Below are 19,592 nucleotides of genomic sequence, written 5' to 3'. Positions count from 1 at the left end.
GGATTAGATGCGGGACAAGCTCCAAGGATTCCCTTCTCATTGGTTATAGGAGGAACCTTTGAGGGAATGGATTCCTTAGGTGAAAAGTTCACCTTGAGCTGTGACTTAGATTTCTGATGCGATTCAGATTTCCTAGTCCCTGAAGAGGAAGAAGTTTTACAAGTTGAAGGAATAGATTTAGATCTATTTGTCTTGTTAGACTTCTTGGGAAGGGATGCTATGACAGTGGATTTACCTTTGTCTTTGCACCCAGAACTCAACARAGTTCCTTCAAGATGACTCTCAGTAAAGGAAGAGGACTGAGAGGGAGAAGTGTTGGGAATAGAAGAGACAAAAGTACCAAATTTAAGCATGGACTTGTCTTTAACACATTCTTCCTGATCATAAGAGAATCCTAGACCAGTCGTTTTCTTAGCAGGGATCTGAGCGTTAATGATCTCAGAGGCTTTGAGAGAAGCTTTACACCATCCTTCAATGGTAGCTTTCTCAGCCTTGAGTTCAGCGATTGCTCGCTCACGCTCAACGACAGCTTTCTCACGTTCAACAGTGATGGCCTGGTTTGCAATAACCTCATCCTTAAGATTTTCCTCAACAGAGGTCAGTTCTTTGATCTTAGAATGAAAAATCTTTAATTGCTCATGAAGATCAACATTAAGCATTTCAGCTTTAGATTTGCCATTGAGGGCATTGTAAAGGTCAACCGTCAGCGTATCCAGTGCAGAAAGACTAGAAGAAGGTTCATTCAGGGTACATACCTGAGTAACAGAAGATGGCTCAGAAGAGGTAGATGCTTTAGAAGAACCTTCATCAGCATCAATAGCCATCAAGTAGACATAAGCTTTATCTTCCTCGTCATCAGATGATTCATCAGATGATTCATCAGATGATTCATCAGATGATTCAGCCCAGTCATGCTCTTCAGCAATAAGGCCTTTAGCCTTTCGCTGGTTGTTCTTCATCTTCTTGTATTTCTCCTTCAGTTTTAAGTATTTATCATCTTTGGTCCTGAAGGAGGAAGAGGCTTTTGAAGATGGCATTGCAGTCTTCTTGGATCTGCATTCACCTGCAAAATGTCCGGGCCGGTGACAGTTGTAGCAGATAGCTGAAGCCTTGTCTATTCTTTCAGACTTTGGCTTCTCCCTAAGGGGTAGCTGAGGAGATCTGCAGAAATTGCTTTTACTGGCGAACCTCCTAAATGACTTAGTCAGGAGTGCTACGGACTCATCAAAATCTGTTAAATCGGATTCAGGAATGTCCTCAGAAGAATCTATCTCCGTGATGTCCACGGGAGGTAGAGAAGAGACAAAAGGAGTAGAGGTTTCAACTGAAGAASATTCAGAGATCAAAGCTAAAGAAGAGCTTTTCATTTCCCTGGAATCTCTTACAAGATTTCTTTTCAAATGACGAGATTGCTCATGGTTAAGCAGAATCCCGTATAAGGTAGAAAAAGAAAGAGTGGACATGTCATTTGACATATTGAGACACATGGAAAAAGTATCCCAAGACTCAGGAGGGCATTCTAGAAACTTAGTCAAGGTTTCAGAATTAGAATATTCCCTATCGACAGCCCTAAGATCAATAAAAGGCAATTAAATCTTTGATGTACTTCAGACAGTGGCTCGGACTTTCCACAGAGAAAGCTTTCATACTGTCTTACTAAGTTGATCTTTCTAGTCTCCTGAACTTGAGTGGTTCCTTCGTATTGGACACAAAGAGTATCCCATACGGATTTAGAAGTTTTGAGTTTCATCACAGAGTGATATATCTCATCAGGAAGAGACATAGCTATTATAGACCGAGCACGTGTGTCTATAGTATTTTCTTCTTGTCTTCATCGCTCCACTGATGTGGAAGCTTTGGAATCTGCCGTTCAGGAATCGCAGCAGTCGTAGCTGTTGCTGGAACAGCCGAAACAACAGCAAATGGAATATATGGTCCATTTTCTATGTAGTGTGGAATTTCAGGATCCACACCTTCCAGAAAGAGGGAAATCCGGTTCTTCCAGAGACTAAAATTGTCACGGACAAACTGGGGTGGTTTGGCAAGAGAGCCATTATCCTCTGTGTGTGTGTTTGTGATTTGTAAAGCCATTTAAAAGCAGTAAGTTATCTAAGAAGAGATAAATTAATACAAAAAATTAGCTAAACACAAGGAAAGAAAGAAAACACTGCTCTGATACCACTTGTTGGTCCCGTAAGGGTCTACAAGAATAGAAATTGTTTGTAGAAGGGGGGATGAATAAAAACACAGTATTTTCAAATTTAAAATATATATTGATAGAGAAGATCAATACAGATTTTACAAGACTGTTTGCGGAAAGATAAGGTAAATAAAACATATCTAAACAATCTTTGGTTWCACACAGATCTTTAGCAAATATAAGAAAAGAGATTGCTAAAAGGAAGATCTTTTACTTAAGCTAGAAGATGCTTGAAGTAAGAAGAGGATAGCAGAGAGATGCGCGCACTCTGCATGGAGAATAAACACTTCTATTTATACTCAGTGCATTAAATGAACATTTAATGCAATATGGTAGGTTTAGAGTGCGTGTCAAGCCTTAAGAGGAAGGCTTGTCCTTTGCTACAGTGAATAGTACAAAAGCACTATTCTTGAGCAGACATCCTTGCCTAAAGTTGGTGGACAAAGAGTCGACTAATCGGCTCCGTACCGTACTAACTTTTGCAAGGGTATGGGTTTGTCCTTTGTGTGCATAAGGACAAGACAACAACAATCGTGCTAAGCAAGCTTCCTTTGATCGCTGAATGCTGGAATGACCTGAAGGTCTCATCATCATTCGTTGAAGCTAGAGCAGTCTTCACACATATGTAGTCAGGCTTGTAATTACTGAATACCGCTTCAGATCAGGTACTCGCTAGTCTCTAGTCTTCAGTTTTAGTCTTCGACGTTTCCTGAAGGTTCTTTGGTGTAAGTGTTGTCTTCTTGAAGTATTGTTGTCTCTGATAAATTTACAATGCAAGTTCTTCAGCAATCACTGAACATACTTAGTGATGATCGCTGGAACTGAAAATACATAAACACAAATACAACGTGAAAGGGAAAAAGGATTATCATCAAATCACTGAGAGAGAGGATCAACAAAAGAAAAACAAAAGTATAATGCTATAATAAGAAAATTTATAAAAGTAAGTTGTTATTTTATGCATTTAACTCTATCTATTTGTATCAAAGTTGGATGAAATTATCTATACTATATTATAAAGCATTTGACAAAAACTCTTAAAAGCTATTTATTATGCATGAAGTACTGTGTATTAATGCATAATACTTAAAATTTTAAGATTTAAAGTAAATTGTCCGCAAGTACAACTTATTAAAGCTTCATGTTTGGATTCGTATAACTAACTGCAGATAAACATAATCAAATACAGGATAAACATCTCAATTTAAATATAAAAAATCTAAAATATAATTAGGATAATCATTGAGTTCTAACAGAATCATTATCTTTATAAAATTTTATTGTTAAACCAAAAATAAATTACTTTCACTAAATCATAAAAACATTATCTTTCTCAAAACCATATAAACCGTATTATATCAACAAGGACACAAAATAAAAACGAAACATTAAAATGAAGATATATCTCGCTGCATTGTGCGCGTACCCTTCTAGCGTTTTAAAAATGTAAAGGGTATTTTATATGTTTAAATAATACTTATATAATATTTTTATTGTTTTAACATAAGTGTCCATACATATTTCTTTTCAAAGATAAATGTCGAAATTCAAAAAAAAAATAGTAAAAAATTCAAAATTTCTCTTATGTAATGCATAAATATTTAAGAGTTATAAAAAAGGATAAATTATACAAGGGTAAACATGTCATTTGATTAACAAAAAAATATTAATTATGTAGGTCTAAAACTATGTATCATTTCAACTGTAAACATTTATTCTAATTCTTGTAACACACACAATGCCCAAAGCAACAGACTAACACAATAATTTTGAATCCAACTTAAAACCATGGTGGAAGTTAGTGGTAATCCCACTACTTGAGACTTATAAGAAGCTAACAATTCTCACATTCTATCCATGTGGGACGAGTTGTTACAAACTCCCTCACTTAAATCCCTGATGTACTCGTCAGACCTACCCAGAATCTTTCTCCTTATCATCGACAATGTGGGATTCGTCTAACATGTTACAAACACCCCATCTCGATGACTCATCATACCCGATGAGATTTGTCCCGCCATCCCGATAATACAAGGATCGACTCTGATACCATTTATAACACCTCCAAAACCTAAAACAAAGAACTGACCCAATAACTTCGAATCCAACTAAGTAAATAATAAGTGTGTATTTAACATTAACGAAGAAAAGTCTATTGTGTTAATAAACTTTCTAATTCTTCCACCATATACTAAACCTATTGAAACAAAATAAAATTTTAGAAAAGATACAATAAATTAACCACAAAAATACAAATGCCACAATTATCAATCTAAAATCTTGGTTTCATATAAATCACTCTCTAAGAATTTGTTCATTATTATTTTAGCTTTTTAAGTTATTCTTGATGTTCCATTTATGGTTTGGCTAGGCTTACCTTTCCCTTTTTAAAAAACTTTCCAAGTCATCATCATTTAGGGGTCATTTGGTTTGTCAGAATCCACCAGATCTGATAAAATTGTTGATCAAATTTCATTTAAACGTTTGGTTACTCATGGAATGGAATTGAGTTCCAAACGTTCCATCATTTGAAGATTTCACCATTCCTTCATAAAAGTGATGAATTTTAATTTTCATCCAAAATTATGTAAATGATAAAAATACCCTCATTAGAATTTTACTTCCTTTTGAAATTTCCGATTTCATCTCTTTTCTTTCCAAGTTGTTGGTTTGACCATCGGACATGAAACTCTACTTTCAATCGTATTTGCAGAGCATTTACACCCACCAAACAACAATAAATGCTTCGTCTTCTTCTCCTGGGTTTCATCCTACATGCTTCTATGGCTTCTTTGGCTCTGGTTCTTTAGATCTGTCAACCCGATTTCTTGTTGTTTCAACAGAAAAAACTGTAAAAAGCTCCTTTTTGATAATATTTTCGGGTTGGATTGACGGTAGGTCCTGGTTCGGATCCGTGGTCGAAACGGCAGGATTTGACCTCGGAAAAACACCTCTTCGGCGCTGCAAAATTTGATTTTCCTGCAAATTAAAATCAGCACCATTAAAATCAAACTCTTCTTCTTCTTCTTGGTGTTGGGTGGACAATTGTTTTCCGGGATGATTAGTTGCAGGTTATCTGGTGGCCAGATTGCACAGAGATAAAGCTTCTTCACCGTTGTAAAAAAATTTAAAAAACATATCAAAGAAATGGTATTTTTATTCTTTTTCATCATTTCATTCCAATTATATTGCAAACCAAACAGGCAGATTCCAATTCATTAAACAGATTACATTTTATTCATGCCAACTAAACACTTGGTCAAACTCTTTACTATTTTCATTTTTCATAGCTCTTATTCTTAACTTTAACTTCTTCCGAGTAAATAAAATTTATTGTATGTTTTTTGGACATATTCTAAGGAAAGTTGATGCATTATTGAAGAACGAATAGTATCAAAAAACAGTTTCATAATTAAACACCACTATTTAGGTAACAAAATCATGACAAGCATGGAAACATCCTAATTCTCGAGACTAACATATAAATACCGTCTAATACTCCCCCCACCCCAAAAAAGGGAAGAGGGAAGGTCACTGACACCCGACTTGGATAGCAAAAAAGAAAAGGTAGAATTATACAAAGGCTTCGTGAACATATTGGCTAATTAGAACTTTGTTCGAACATGAGCAATAACTATCACACCACGAAGAAGCAACTCTCAAAGGAAATGACTAGGGATGTTAAAATTGTCGGAACGTTCAAACCAGACTGTTTTGGCGGTTTGAATGGTCAGGTCTAGGCAGAAAAATAGCCAAGCTGTTAGATGCGGTCCAGTCTGCGATTTGAACTGAAAATTTGTTCAATACATTAAGTTTTTAGTTTTTAGTTCTCAATTGTTTGTGTTCCCTAAATCAGCAAAGTTCTGACACCAATAAAAAAATCAAAATACAAAACTCCAAATCGTCAAGTTTTGTTGATGGACTTGTTTTACTTTCTTTTCAAATTGCTCAATATTTTCTTTAATTTTGGAGATAGATGTTTCTTTTATAATTCAATACAATGTTTTTATTCTAATAATATTATGTTGATAGAAATTTCATTTTAAAGATATATGTTATGTTTTTTTAAGGTTTAAAGCCATAAAATACCCAATTCGCTGAAACCGGGACTATACCACCTTTTTGTGATTCGATTTGACTCGTTTGGCCACATGCTGTTGAATCACTAGGTCTGTAAAGTTTTCTAAATCGTCTTAGCGGTTTGATTTGTGGTTATGGGGCTTAAACCGTCCAAACCGAACCACAAACATCCTTAAAAATGACGATCAATTTCAATATGTGTAGAACATTCCTGAAAAAGCAGGATTTGTTGCGATACAAATTGCAACTTCTTCATCATCAGACAAAAAAAACTGGTTGATTACGATTAACGCAGATAAACACCAAGTAGCATAGCCATTTGAGTTAACACAAGCATCCACCATGACTCAATATTCGACATGTGATCGCTTATGTACACGTTCTATGTTTGTGAGAATATACAAAACATATCACTATATAGAGGCGGATCCAATAGGTTACTTTTTTGATTACGTGGTAACGAAACAAACTAGTATCATCCTTACGGACCATAAAAGAATTACACTTCATCAGAGAAAATTAGTGGTTGTAGGAACACCCATTGAATACATCTTTGTTCAGATATCAATATAGTTTTACTTACATGTATATGTATATATTGTTGGAACTGATCCACTCATAAACTAGCAAAAGAAATGGGTGACTCCTATGAATTCGTGGGAAGATGATAAAAAAGAAAAAGGAAATAGGAGATTGTTTTCTTAGATTAAGGTTTCTGATTCATTTGATCAAATTTCAATTCTTTTTTTGGTTCATATATTGAAATGGATGGAATCCTTTTAACTACAAATTAATGGATTCATTAGCATAAGTGAAGGAATTGAATTTCATTCCAATTTAACCAACACCGCCCACCCCCTGCCATCCACCACAACTATGATCCTCCTGTCACCGTCATGCCCCACATCACTATTGTCGTAGTCACAATCCCACCCCAAACAAACCCAAACCCCAAGCTGACCACCATGCCACCTCCGCCTCCAACAACAACCATGCCATTATTGTAATTATCACAGTTCTCATTCCAATTCTTTTGACGGATTCCAATTCCACCTAATTCCATTCTGCAAAGGGAACGCCCCTAATAAAATTCTATATGTTCTCAAAAAGGTTTTGTTTTGAGGATGGTCTTGAAAGTGATGATGGAAGAGCTGCTAATGGTACCAGCTTTAATGTGATTTTATCGACACCAATGTTTTATAGGATATATAGAAGGGAGTAAAACCCATTAGATTTAAAAACCGAGTCAAGATTAAGAACCATACCTTAAAAATAAATTTGATTTTTCAACTTATAACTAGATATTTAAAATAAGGAAACTTGTTTCACAAACGCGGAGTATATAGCAAAGAGACCAATATCTGGTACATCCATATATCTCCTATGAATTCGATGTTCATATGTGAATTATTGGATTTATAATCCAAAAAAGACGTACTTTAAAAAACCAAGAAAACTGGTACACAACTACACTTTACTACCGCATAACTTATAAACCCACAGTAACTGGGATTTTGATGTAAAATATAATAGATATGAACACAAGCCTCTCCATGTCATCAGTTTCCACTATTCGACACCCTAAAACCTACTCATTCACAGTCATGCAACATACCTACACAACTTCATACCGATACGTGTTTTCGTAATGCAACCACCCCTGCACACAAGCCCACGACAATCAGCACCTTTGGCATATGCAAGACCTCTGGGATTGAAGTTAATGCTGCCTTAAATCTGCTGAACAAAGATGGTTTCTTTGCCTGAATCACATTCGAACTGGAATCTTGATCAACAGTCTCATCATCTGTTAAAATCTCAGTGCCTTCCTTTGCCTGTGAATTCCAGTTGCAGTCAGATAATGTAAAAAAGAAAAAAACTCATTTTGAAAGGAAAAAAGAAAAACTGAAACGCACCTCAGTCACGCAAGATTTCTCATCAAGACCTTCTTCAGTGGTGCCCAAATTCAGTAGCTGGTCCTGGTGAATGAACCTTGGTTTCTTCTGCAAACGAATTCTTCTGTTTGCAGTTCCTTGGCTAGGGAGATCAGGAACCTGATTTTGGCGAGTTCTTATTATGATCCCAGTTGCAGAATTGTTTTCACTGTCAGAATTCAATTGATCTTCAGCAGGAGGAAGCAAGATGGCATTTGCTTCAGGAAATTTGTAGCTAGATTCAGCTTCTTTAACATGATCTTCGAAACGAGTGCAATCCACTTCAGTCGCACTAGATTTTTCTTCATGGTTTTCATCACTAGAGCTCATACTGGGAGGTGGCTGCTTTTGGTTAATGGAGCTTAGCCGATTCACGCTCAAATGGATTCTTCTGCTTGCAGATCCTTGACTTGGGAGATCAGGAAGCTCTGGGCCTTTGCGAGTTCTTATTATGATCCCTGTTCCACCATCATTTTTCCCATCAGATTTGCTGAATTTTTCTTCCTTCACCAGACTATTCACATTTCCATTGCCGCTAGATTCAGCCTCTTTAACTTGATCCTCCTGTATAGAAGGTTGAGCAGCCGAACCTTTTTCAGCATCTTCGGAAGGAAAACAATCCATATCCATCTCAGTCAAGCTAGATTTCTCGTCATGGTTTTCATCAGTGGAGCTCCAATTTGGCAGTGGATGCTGGTTAATGGACGATATTTGTAGATTCACGTTCAAACGAATTCTTCTGTTTGCAGTTCCTTGGCTTGGAAGACCAACAGGCTTCGGCTTTTGGCGACTTTTTATTGTGATCCCTGTTCCAAAATTGTTTTCACTTTGTTCTTCCTTAACCAGATTATGCACTTGGTCTTCAGCAGGAGGGCGCGAGATGATATCTAGGCTTTGTAAGTAAACTCTATCAAATACTTCAGAAGGACCTGCGTATGCTGGTCTATACATTTCATGAGCCATGTGAAGAGGCCTCCCAGAGTCCTGCACAGATGGTCCTCTGCTAGAAAAACCACTAGCTGATGGCTAGAGAGCAAAAAAAAAATTAACCACGTAAGCTTATTACAAATCATATATCATATTACAACATTTTGATACACGTTATGAGCATGAAATTACCTCTTTCAGGACCATTTCGCCCCCTGACTCGCTGATAAATCCAGTCTCTTTAACATGATCCTCCTGCATAGAAGCTTGAGCAGCCAAAGCCTCATTATAACCAGTATCTTCAATAGGAAAATGATCTGGTTCAACTAGAACGTTCTCCAAAAACTCCATCATATCCTTCACATTTGTTCCATACCCACTATGCTCGTTGCTAGGGTTGCAAAGTGTAGGGTTACCCTGGTATGAAGATCCAAACTCTAGATGCATCTGAGAATGCAGAGGCGAGAAGATCTTTGAATCCAGATCGTTTGGTATAGGATCACAAAGAGCATTTAGAGCCTCATCTAGATCAACATCTGGCTGCAAATTAAAAACTCAGAATATAAGAACTTTAATTACATGTTCATTGTCAACAAAACAAACAAAAGGGTCATTGGCCGAGCAGTACCCCGGGTTACTCTGGAGGTCAAGGATTCAAACCTCACAAAGGTTAAGAGTGTGTGAGTAAATATATATATATATATATATATATATATATATATATACTTCAAAAAAAAAGAATAGAAAACAAAAGGCACATATAGCAAATTTAAAATCCTGAGGTGCAATTTCACGCATACCATCTCATTTTCATGGTTCATAGTATGCCAATCAAAATAATGAGGAGGGTCGACACTTGTTCTATCAGAATCTTCAATTGCCCAACTATTGTTGCTTGAAGGTTGCACCTCTGGCTGACCAGTCAACATTGGAGTCACGGGATCTGAAGGAGGATCTTCGGTGGAAGACTTTACATTGGATAGGGGAGAGGCAATGCTCTGATCAACATCAACAGAGTTTGTACCCCCAAAATTCTCATCCTTCCCGTCATGTTTCTTGAATAAACGACAAAGCACAAAAGGGCTCTGCAAAAGGCAAATCAAAACAAGCAAAAACGATTTTGTAAGTGAAGCGACCTATTTTTCTAAAATATGGTTTTCCCCACATAAGTAGAGTAAATCTTGAACCATTGCAAATTTCCTATTCCGATAATTATAATTAGAAGATTATGAGTGTATAGAACAAGCTATCGTTTGAAATATGCATGCAAAGAGAAACTGAATAAGAAACAGATCAATCATGCAGAACCCAGATAAGCTATCATGATTTTAGAAGATCGTATTTTTTTCTTTCTTACGTTAATTAAATTTTTTGGGTGTAAACATGATCAGATAATTAAATTATTTGACTTTTTGAAACATAGGTTCTCTTTGTTATCGCAAATCAACTTTTGGGCATGAACTCTTCATCGTGGCTGGGAATCCGACAAGATCCTAAAGCTTTTTATGGTGAGAACCCTTAGAAACCCTAGCTCCTCCTACCATTTTCTCCCAATTCTGCATCAGTGGTATCAAAGCCAGGAATCTGAAACTTCATCCTAGTTGTCATCAGCATACTGTGAAACCATAGTTGTATGAAATACCATCAAACTATCGAGTTGTCCCCATAACCCTCACCAAAACCCTAGCCCTAGTTACTCAACAAAATGTGAACCTGTCCTCCATGGAAAAAGAACTCAAACCCAGACCGTCATAATCGTCACGCATGTATGTACTGGTGTCAAGGTAGGTAAAACAAGAACAATCATTCTAAGGGTCGTTTGGTTTGACAGCATGTTTTTAAGGGATTTGGATTTCGTGGAAGGATTTGGAATCATTGATGTGTTTAGTTTGTAGGATTCGGAATGGAATTGAATTTCAATCTTCATAGATAATTGATAAAAACAAATTATAGATAATTACAAAAATAATTAAATTACCGTCTATTAATTGATTATTACAAAACGAATTTTTTAACATTTTTTATAACGTCATTACAAATAAATTATATGAGATCCTATGAAATACCAACTACCCCCATGGGATTTCTAAATCCAATGTTAGTGGGTCATTTCCATTTCGGACTTCCCTTCGGTTCTAAACCAAACACAGGATTAGAATGGAATCCAGTTCCAATCCCGCAAACTAAAAGGCCCCTAATAGTTTTTTACGTGGGGAATGGATCTTGTTTCGAACCTGAAAGACACGGAGAACATGTACATGCACCACCAAGGTAGGAAAAAGGGAAGCATGGAACTGAATCAATTGAATCAGCTTTTGGATGTGAATTCCAAGAGATCCTAGTATTTATATCGTGTGAACCCCTAAAAATGTGGTTCCTTTATATCTCTTCGCCAACACCATTGTTGAAAAATCCTGCATCAACTTGCATCATATTCTAGTTGTTCAGGCCTGGCTTCACCAGAAAATAATGGAACTTAATATCGACCACAAGATCATAGGAGAACATGATAAAGCTCCTTTCTAAAGCAGTCATGTAGAAATATCTACTGAAGACTTTAGAGCATGTATCAAACAGAAACCAGACCAAACAAACCCAGTATATCCCGTTCGAAAGCATGGTCTAGGAGGGGTGGGCTGTAAGCAGTTCACAAAGAACATTCGACATGACCCTACAACCACATATTGAACACCCTCTTCAAGCAGCCAAGACAGAGCAAGTAAGAAAGCTTGGTTGTATAAGAGCGAGTAATTTTGGCATGAAGAAAGTCCAATTTGATCTTTAGATTAAAAGTTGAACACCTTGTTAAAGCAACCAAATATGAGTACTAAAGAAAACAAAATCGCTTCAAATTTCAATACTTACATCATCACCGACAACATTTTGTTGTGATATTAGTCGTTCATGATGACCTTAACAAATGCAAATAGAAAAACACTTATGTTTATGGGTTACGCATATATACATAAAATAACACACATTTTATGGGTCGGCATCAACACAAGCACAATTCATGGATGGGATAGCAACTCAAGACATGATTATTGTTTGTTGATGAGCTTCTATGTTTGCTTCATAAATCAAACTGAATCACACAATTCAAAACCGAAATTGTAGGATTTTTGACAACTAAACTTATATCAAATGTGTCCGACTATGAATAACAATCATGAATCACCTATGATGCATAGTGAAAGACGTATTTTATTACCTCAGAATTTACTATTACTACAGTCTACACAAATCTCTGAGAAGTGTACAAGATTTGACTTAGGGTTCATCAAATGTGGTTTACCTCTTGAATTCCATGCTTGCAATGCATTGAATCCAACCCTAAACATGTTGCAATCAAACCTAGTACTTTCAAAATACATTATTATTCATAAGGATCTTCATACTAATCTATAACACCAACATCATCAATTTGCTTCCCAAAAGGGAACATATGTAGATTTTAGAAAGTAGTGAAGTTACCAATTTTCTGAGAAAAGAGAAGAAAAGTTGAAAACCACATCAACTTTCGTATTTGGAAAATGTTTTAAAACCTAAAGAATTTACAGACCTGGCCAGGATGGGTACCATCGAGTTCCTTTTCTGTAGCACAGTACTCATGGATCACCCAATGAGTCCTCTCCCCTTTCGGAGCCCGACCCGTATAGAAAACAAGCGTCTTCTTCCTCCCAATCACATGATTCCCCCTGGTAGTCTTAATCATCCTATCTTTCCCTGTAGCCTTCCAGTAACCAGCAATCGTTGCCCGATTCAATCGCTGCCCGTTCTGATACTTACGATCCTTGGGGCAAAAAAAGAACCATTCGTTATCAATCGAGTCAACCACCGACAAATCTGCAACAAATGATCAAGATGCAGCATTTTAGCAATTTCACGAGAGCTTTTTTCAGTCTTTTAGATAAAAGGGCGTACCGGGTAGGTCCCAAGGTTCTTTCTTGCAAACGTCAACTTCTCGAATACAACTAACTTCATCAATGTAACCATTGATCTTTAACCGCAAGTAGTGATTGATCAGTTCTTCGTCAGTCGGACGGAACCGGTAGCCGACCGGAAGATATTTTGCCGGCAACACATTCATCATATGGCAGAAATAGAACAGTAAAGTATAACCCTAGGATTTTGATGGAGAAATTGTAAAAGAAATTTTAATCTATGAACCTCGGGTTCATCGTCAAAACCAAGTTACAGAAGACGGTCCCCGCGTCCTGATCCTGTGTATATTCACGGACAGAAAATGGCGTCTAATTTCGACAAGGCCATTGAGTTGTTAAATGAACTGGCATTTCGCAGTTGCTCAATATTTTTTTTTAGATTCGTTAAATGATCAAAATGATTAAGTGTCTTTTATTTTATAATATAATATAATATAAAATAAAATATAATTGTTTGATAATTATTTATAATAAAATAAGGATTTTTAATGGTTAAGAAAGACACATAATATAAAATCATTCAAAGAGTTTTAAAATTATTAAAAAACATATTTTTTTTTACCAAACAAAATTCACCTCTTAACGATTCAGAAATTACCTCTTAATAAAATTATTAAAAGGTAAATAAACAATCCACGGGAACAAGAGGGGCAAAATGGACACACTAATTGTGAAGCCTTAACGATGAAGGATTGAAGGTGTAGTCAATATCGAATGATAGTACGACATGTGGTGGGGGATGACGTGTGCTGGTTCCTATGTAATGACGCCAAGAGATTCTTTTAAATCAAAAAATTTAAGGAGAATAAGTTACATTTTTAGTCCTTGTAGTTTATTAAAAAAAATTATTTTTATCCTTATAGTTTAAAATTACAATTTTTATCCTTATAACTTATAATTTTTTACCTTTTTCATCTTTATAATTTAAATTTTATCCTTTATTTATTTCTATGGTTTAAAATTCATTTTTATTTTGATCTTTCATTCTTAAAAAGTTAGTGTTTTGGCATTAGAGATTAGAATATAAATGAATTACAAACTATATAAATGAAAACCGAAATTTTAAAACCACAGGGATGAAATCCATAATTCTTAACAAACCATAGAGACGGAAAACATAATTTACTCTTCTAGAAAAAATCATTTTCTTTTTTTTTTGAAGATGATACAATTAATTATATTAAAAATATTATTTCTTTTTTTAAATATTTAAATTGATGTAATTTCATGGATAAATGAATGGAAATCATTTCTCCCTCCCTCATAAATAATCATTTTTGCAGAAAATTTTAATTTTGAAGAATTTCATTCTCTTTTTTAATCTTTTTTGCCATTTTAAAAAAGATTTTAGAAAATATGTTAGAACAAAAATGAAGTTAAAAAATATGTTAAAAATGCACTATTTTTTGTTATAACTGATTATTTAGAAAAAAATGTAAATAAAGGAAATAAGAAAGAAAGGTAAAAAAAATTAAAATCTAATATAATTTTTGTTTAAATTTTAATTTTTTATTTTACTTTTAGAAATGTTCGTAAATTATTATGTTATGGGGCCAAATTAAAAAAAGGTGAAACTTGTGGGGGTTGCATTTCCATTCATTGCACAGTGATGACCCCTTGTTTTATTAATAGACACATCTCAAGGTTTGGTCCATTACTACATTTTAACCATCTAAGCCCGATTTGTTTTTTCCTTAAATTGAAACGAATCTCGCTATCAAATTAAATAAATAGGTTAATTAATCTTTTAGTTTGGTTGTATAACTAATCTTTAGGGGTGTTTGGGATTGTTTATTTGAAACAACTTATAATGTTCTACAAAAGCACTTATCAACTTATTATAAGTCAGAAAGATTTAACTTCTTCAAAAAAACTCTTTATTACCGATTTGGCACCGGTATAAGTTGTTTATCCAAACACTCAAAAGTGTTTATTACCGGTGACACATCGAAATAAGTCAATAAGTTGTTTTTATAAGCAATCCCAAACACCCCCTTAATGCATAAAGGTCAATTTTGGTCTCTAATATTTGTTATTTTTTAACACATATTGTCCTTAAAGTTTAAAAACTCGAATTTGTTCTTAATAATTGTCAATTCCTAAAGAATTTCGTCTATCAGTTTAACAATCGTTGAATTTACATATTTTCTTAGTTTTATGTTAAAATTAATATATATATATATATATATATATATATGTGTGTGTATGTATGTGTGTGTATCAAGTTACATCAAACCCGCTTCTTAAAAAGAGGTTTATGGTGGAACAAAATGGTTCATTATCAATTGATCATCAAATCAAATCAGAGATTCTTGAAAATCTTTTCTCTCCACCATTGCCATGAAACCCACAAGTTTTTTTTTCACCCTTTAGTATTTATCCACATCAAAACCTTCCATCTTCATTTATTTCACATGAAACTCGTTCTATAAATAACTTTTTAAATAAAAGTTCTTTTGATGTTTTTGTGAAGAATACATATGCAACAAAAATATATGTTGACGTCACATAAAAGCAAATGAGTTCCGTAATATCCCATGAGAGTCCCCGAAATGTTATCCTTATGAACATTGCTATCTACACCACCAGGTACCCTAGTCCACTCCAAAGCCCATGCATGTGGACAATTTTCCATCTTTAATGCATGCAACCAATACTACATATCATACTCGCAAATCCATGTTGATAACCAACATAAAGTAGTCTTGCCAAATTAACTTTGTTAGACTTTCTAAGGTACTCGTCACTAAAAAATGAGATGACATCATCTACGAAGTACATGAAAACTTCTCTTGTTGTGAATCCACTCATTCTCACATATTCGTCAACTACATCAATTGATGCCCCATATGCCAACACCCTTATAGCTCCAGTACATTTTTGCAATGATGAAAGACTTTGTCTACTCGTGGCATCAACTCTTTGTTTGACAGTATTCGTCATTAGTAGTAACAACATCCACTATACGACCAAATAAAGGTGTCCATATTTGAAATCTTCTTCGGAGGATAACTTAATCATACGTCAAGTTGTCGATAAAATAGTCTTCCATCAAACGACGTTTCGCCTATGTCATGTTACCTATCACGATACCTCCTAATTGCTCTTAGAGGTTGATCTCCTATGAACAGATTTGGATGAACTTATGGGCATATACTCGATGATGCAATCAAGTTGTTGCTAAAGCTAAGGTTTCGAAGTAAAGGAAGTCTGAGAGAAGTGATCTCATCTTGATTGCAATTGTGTTGAACAACTCATGATTGTCATTCATCAAATTCGTCAATTGATTCTAGTGACGAGTTTTCATTGAGAGAGATTTTAGACTTTAGTGTGTATTTGACGAAAGTTTTATGCATAAGTCTTTGTTCAAAAACAATAAATAATTGGGAGATAATGACATGTGAACCTGAGTGAAAGAAACAACAATATGCTAACTTTCAAAGAAATCATAACCATTCATTTTAACATCAAAACAAACTTCAAATAGAACACTGAAAAACAAGTTACAAACGGATACATGAAATAATGAATTAGATATAGATAATATCAAATTACAAACAAACCACTATCAATACAACATTGCAAAAAAAATGTTCTTTAAATGCTTCCTCTCCTAGTGACAGTTGTTCTTTCGCCAACAGTATACACAAATTTTTCTGGTGATTGTAAAGTTTACAGTTGTCATCTTTTTCTTTTTCATATTCAAGTCTTTTGGTTATGATTTCAACTTCATTGTTTCTTATAATATTCAATGCATGAAATTCTTCGGAATAGTCAGAAATCAAATGTCTTACCTTTTCCTAATCTCTTTGTCGCATCTCTACCTATACAACGTTGAACTGTTGAACCACCAACAATTGGCGATTTCTTGGTTTGTTTCAAAGGAAGTTCTTGATTTTTTTGTGCTTCCGCCACTTTATTCATTACACACTTCATATTTCGGGGGAGAACGTGTTGTCTCACGCTGTAACTGTAAATCCAATTTAGGATGTTTACACATAACTTCATTAAATACAAGCAAGTCACTGAACTTGCTCCCACCCAGCTCATAAATTGCATAAGCTTCTATCTCGACATCTTTTATACTCGTTCACTCATTTTTTGACGATATTATTCTCTAATGCAACAACCTACTTGTTTGCACTTTTATTAAGCCATACAAAACAACCTTTCATTTGATTTCCATCCCTGATGCGCAGTCATTCTGCATTTTCTGCTCAAGTTGCATCATACTATTCTTTCACTCGTGACAAAAACATCGATTTCTTTTGGTTTTTGCCTCGAGTAGGTTCTTCAATAATGTAGATCCATGATGACATCAACATCATATCTTCTTTAGTTTCCCATTATCGGCTCTTGAACTCTTTTACGGGGTTTGGACATTTTCAGCAATAAGAACTTGATTATCATAGACGAAAAACTCAGAGTTGTCATATTGTGTGTTTGTATAATTTTGAGAGCTATTAGGATGTTAAAAGTTTAAAAAAATATGAAAGTTTGGATACATAGTAAAATTTTGAAAAATAATTGGAGATTTTGGAATTTGCAAGATAATGAGAGTATTGGAATGAAGAGAAAGGTTAGTGTGATAAAAATACATCAATAACGGGCTATATTTGTAGGGAACTAAAAATATGAATTTTGATATATTTTTTAATTTTTTTGTTAAAGTCGTTTTTCTTAATCAAATAAGTTTTATCTTTAAAAAATTTAAACCAACCGATAAGAGGATGACATGTGTCAGTTTCATTTAAAAATTAAAGCCTCAATCCTTGTTCCTTGGATGAGACGGGTTGGCCAACATTGGTTCATTATTTTTTTTTGTTTGTTAAGTTGTCTGTCCTACTCACGAGTGAGATTGTGAGTAGAGATAGTCTTAAAATAATTTGAATTAAGGGTCCAACACGATTGTTAGAGATAAAAATCTACAATGACATGAAAACAGATCAAATTTTTATATATTTTAAGTTTATTTTACTTAAGTTCACATTCTCTTTCTGATATGTATTCATGTGATGGTGGAGATGAATAGGAAGTGAGATTTATATCAAGTGACACGAGAAAAGGGAAACATAATTAAACATCACTTTTAGCTACCTTGTTTGATTTTGTTTTTCATTGTAAACTTTGAAAGATAAAACACTATTGTTAAAACATACCCTTTCCATATAGATGCACAAAATTGGTTATTTTTGATGCATTTAGATTTTAGCCCAAAAAATCCTAAGGCTTTGATCATGACGTCACACCACACACCATCTAGAACCTTGGTTTCCTCCATTAAAATAAAAGATAAAAGTTAGACAGGAAGGAAATAGATGAAAGATCCTGTCAAAGAATTTACATTTGTTAAAAGATAAAAGTTAGACCGGAAGGAAATAGATGATATATATAGTAATTCCCAAATATCAAACAAATCAGATTATCTTCAAAGTAGAGAGAGAATTTCACCAAAGCTTTTGAATGTATTTTTTTAGAATGATTACAAAATGATTAGCAAGACTAATTACAATTACACTACTAATTCCCTATTTATACTAAGAAAGCATTTAACACTAACTATTACAAAATAGGAGAAACTGCTTGAATACAACATTTCAGCACAACATTGAACTCAACATTCTCCCCCTTTGAATTCAAGCACGAGAAATAGTGAATCTAGTTTTTCTAAGCCCCGGATGTGTTTCAATCCTTCTCAAAGCACTCCAATATTGCAATTTATCATCTAACAGGTTCAAAGCACTTATTAGAAGATACCTTTCTTTTGGACTCATTCTTTCCTTTTCCGCTGCTTTATCATTATCGGCTTTAATTCTCTCAAGGGCCCGACGCACTATCTTGATCGTACCGTCACAGTACTTGTCAACTCACTGAACCTCATAAATCTTTTTATTCTGCCTGCACCATCATAAATCACTCCAAACTCTGGATCTTCAAGAATAATGTAGAGATGATAGTCTTGAATGTCTTCAATGTCTTTGTAAGTCCACTATGATGATCAATCTTCATAAAACTTCATGATTCCATGGCAGATCTAGATTTTCTTATAAGAACACTTGGAAGGAGATTTGAGAGAATATGTCAAACTTGGTCAACTTTTCAATATACGTAAAATTTTACAATTGAGTTCTTACCAAAATTACACAAAGTAAAACTATTTATAGGGTCAAAGTTAAAACCCACTAGTCAAAGTCAAACTCACTATACAAAGTCAAACACGATGTCTAATACAATTATAGACAATATTATCTTTCAAGACGAATACAATTTAACAAATAAATTCAGTCCTAACATTCTCCCCCTTTGTATTCAGGCTTGAAAGAATTTACGCGCTTTGAATCTCGTTTGAACTTTGTCTCTTTAAGCTCTTTATGACTTCTTTAAAAACAATCTTTACTTTGAAATCTTCAAATGATCGTTAGTTAAGAAAATCTTCTAACATTCTTCCCCTCGAATGTAGAACAGCGATGATCTTCTCTTTTGACAATGTAGAACAGAATCAACAAT

The 19,592-nt window shown here is 34.6% G+C and overlaps 1 protein-coding gene across 1 annotated transcript; it reads right to left on the bottom strand.

Annotated features, from left to right (window-relative positions):
- Positions 1-7,623: 7,623 nt before the first annotated feature.
- On the bottom strand, positions 7,624-13,251 carry LOC112525681. Its single transcript, XM_025135904.1, has 6 exons — positions 13,066-13,251; positions 12,704-12,987; positions 9,942-10,226; positions 9,334-9,681; positions 8,197-9,240; positions 7,624-8,115 (listed from the first exon to the last, which is right to left on the bottom strand). The coding sequence occupies exons 1-6, from the start codon at positions 13,232-13,234 to the stop codon at positions 7,906-7,908; spliced, it is 2,340 nt and encodes a 779-aa protein (XP_024991672.1). The 5' UTR covers positions 13,235-13,251; the 3' UTR covers positions 7,624-7,905.
- Positions 13,252-19,592: the final 6,341 nt, after the last annotated feature.

The sequence above is a fragment of the Cynara cardunculus genome (assembly GCF_001531365.2).
Source record: "Cynara cardunculus var. scolymus isolate 2C chromosome LG 13, CcrdV1, whole genome shotgun sequence".
NCBI classification, from domain to species: Eukaryota; Viridiplantae; Streptophyta; class Magnoliopsida; order Asterales; family Asteraceae; genus Cynara; species Cynara cardunculus.
This window is presented reverse-complemented; position numbering and strand designations above follow the sequence as displayed.

What these genes read in the sequence shown, in the direction of transcription:
- LOC112525681 (XM_025135904.1), bottom strand. Translation starts at nt 13,234, where the DNA reads ATGATGAATGTGTTGCCGGCAAAATATCTTCCGGTCGGCTACCGGTTC. An exon ending in TGAACCATGAAAATGAGATG is followed by an intron (nt 9,682 to 9,941) that starts GTATGCGTGAAA and finishes TTTAATTTGCAG; the next exon opens with CCAGATGTTGATCTAGATGA. An exon ending in GCGAAATGGTCCTGAAAGAG is followed by an intron (nt 9,241 to 9,333) that starts GTAATTTCATGC and finishes TTTGCTCTCTAG; the next exon opens with CCATCAGCTAGTGGTTTTTC.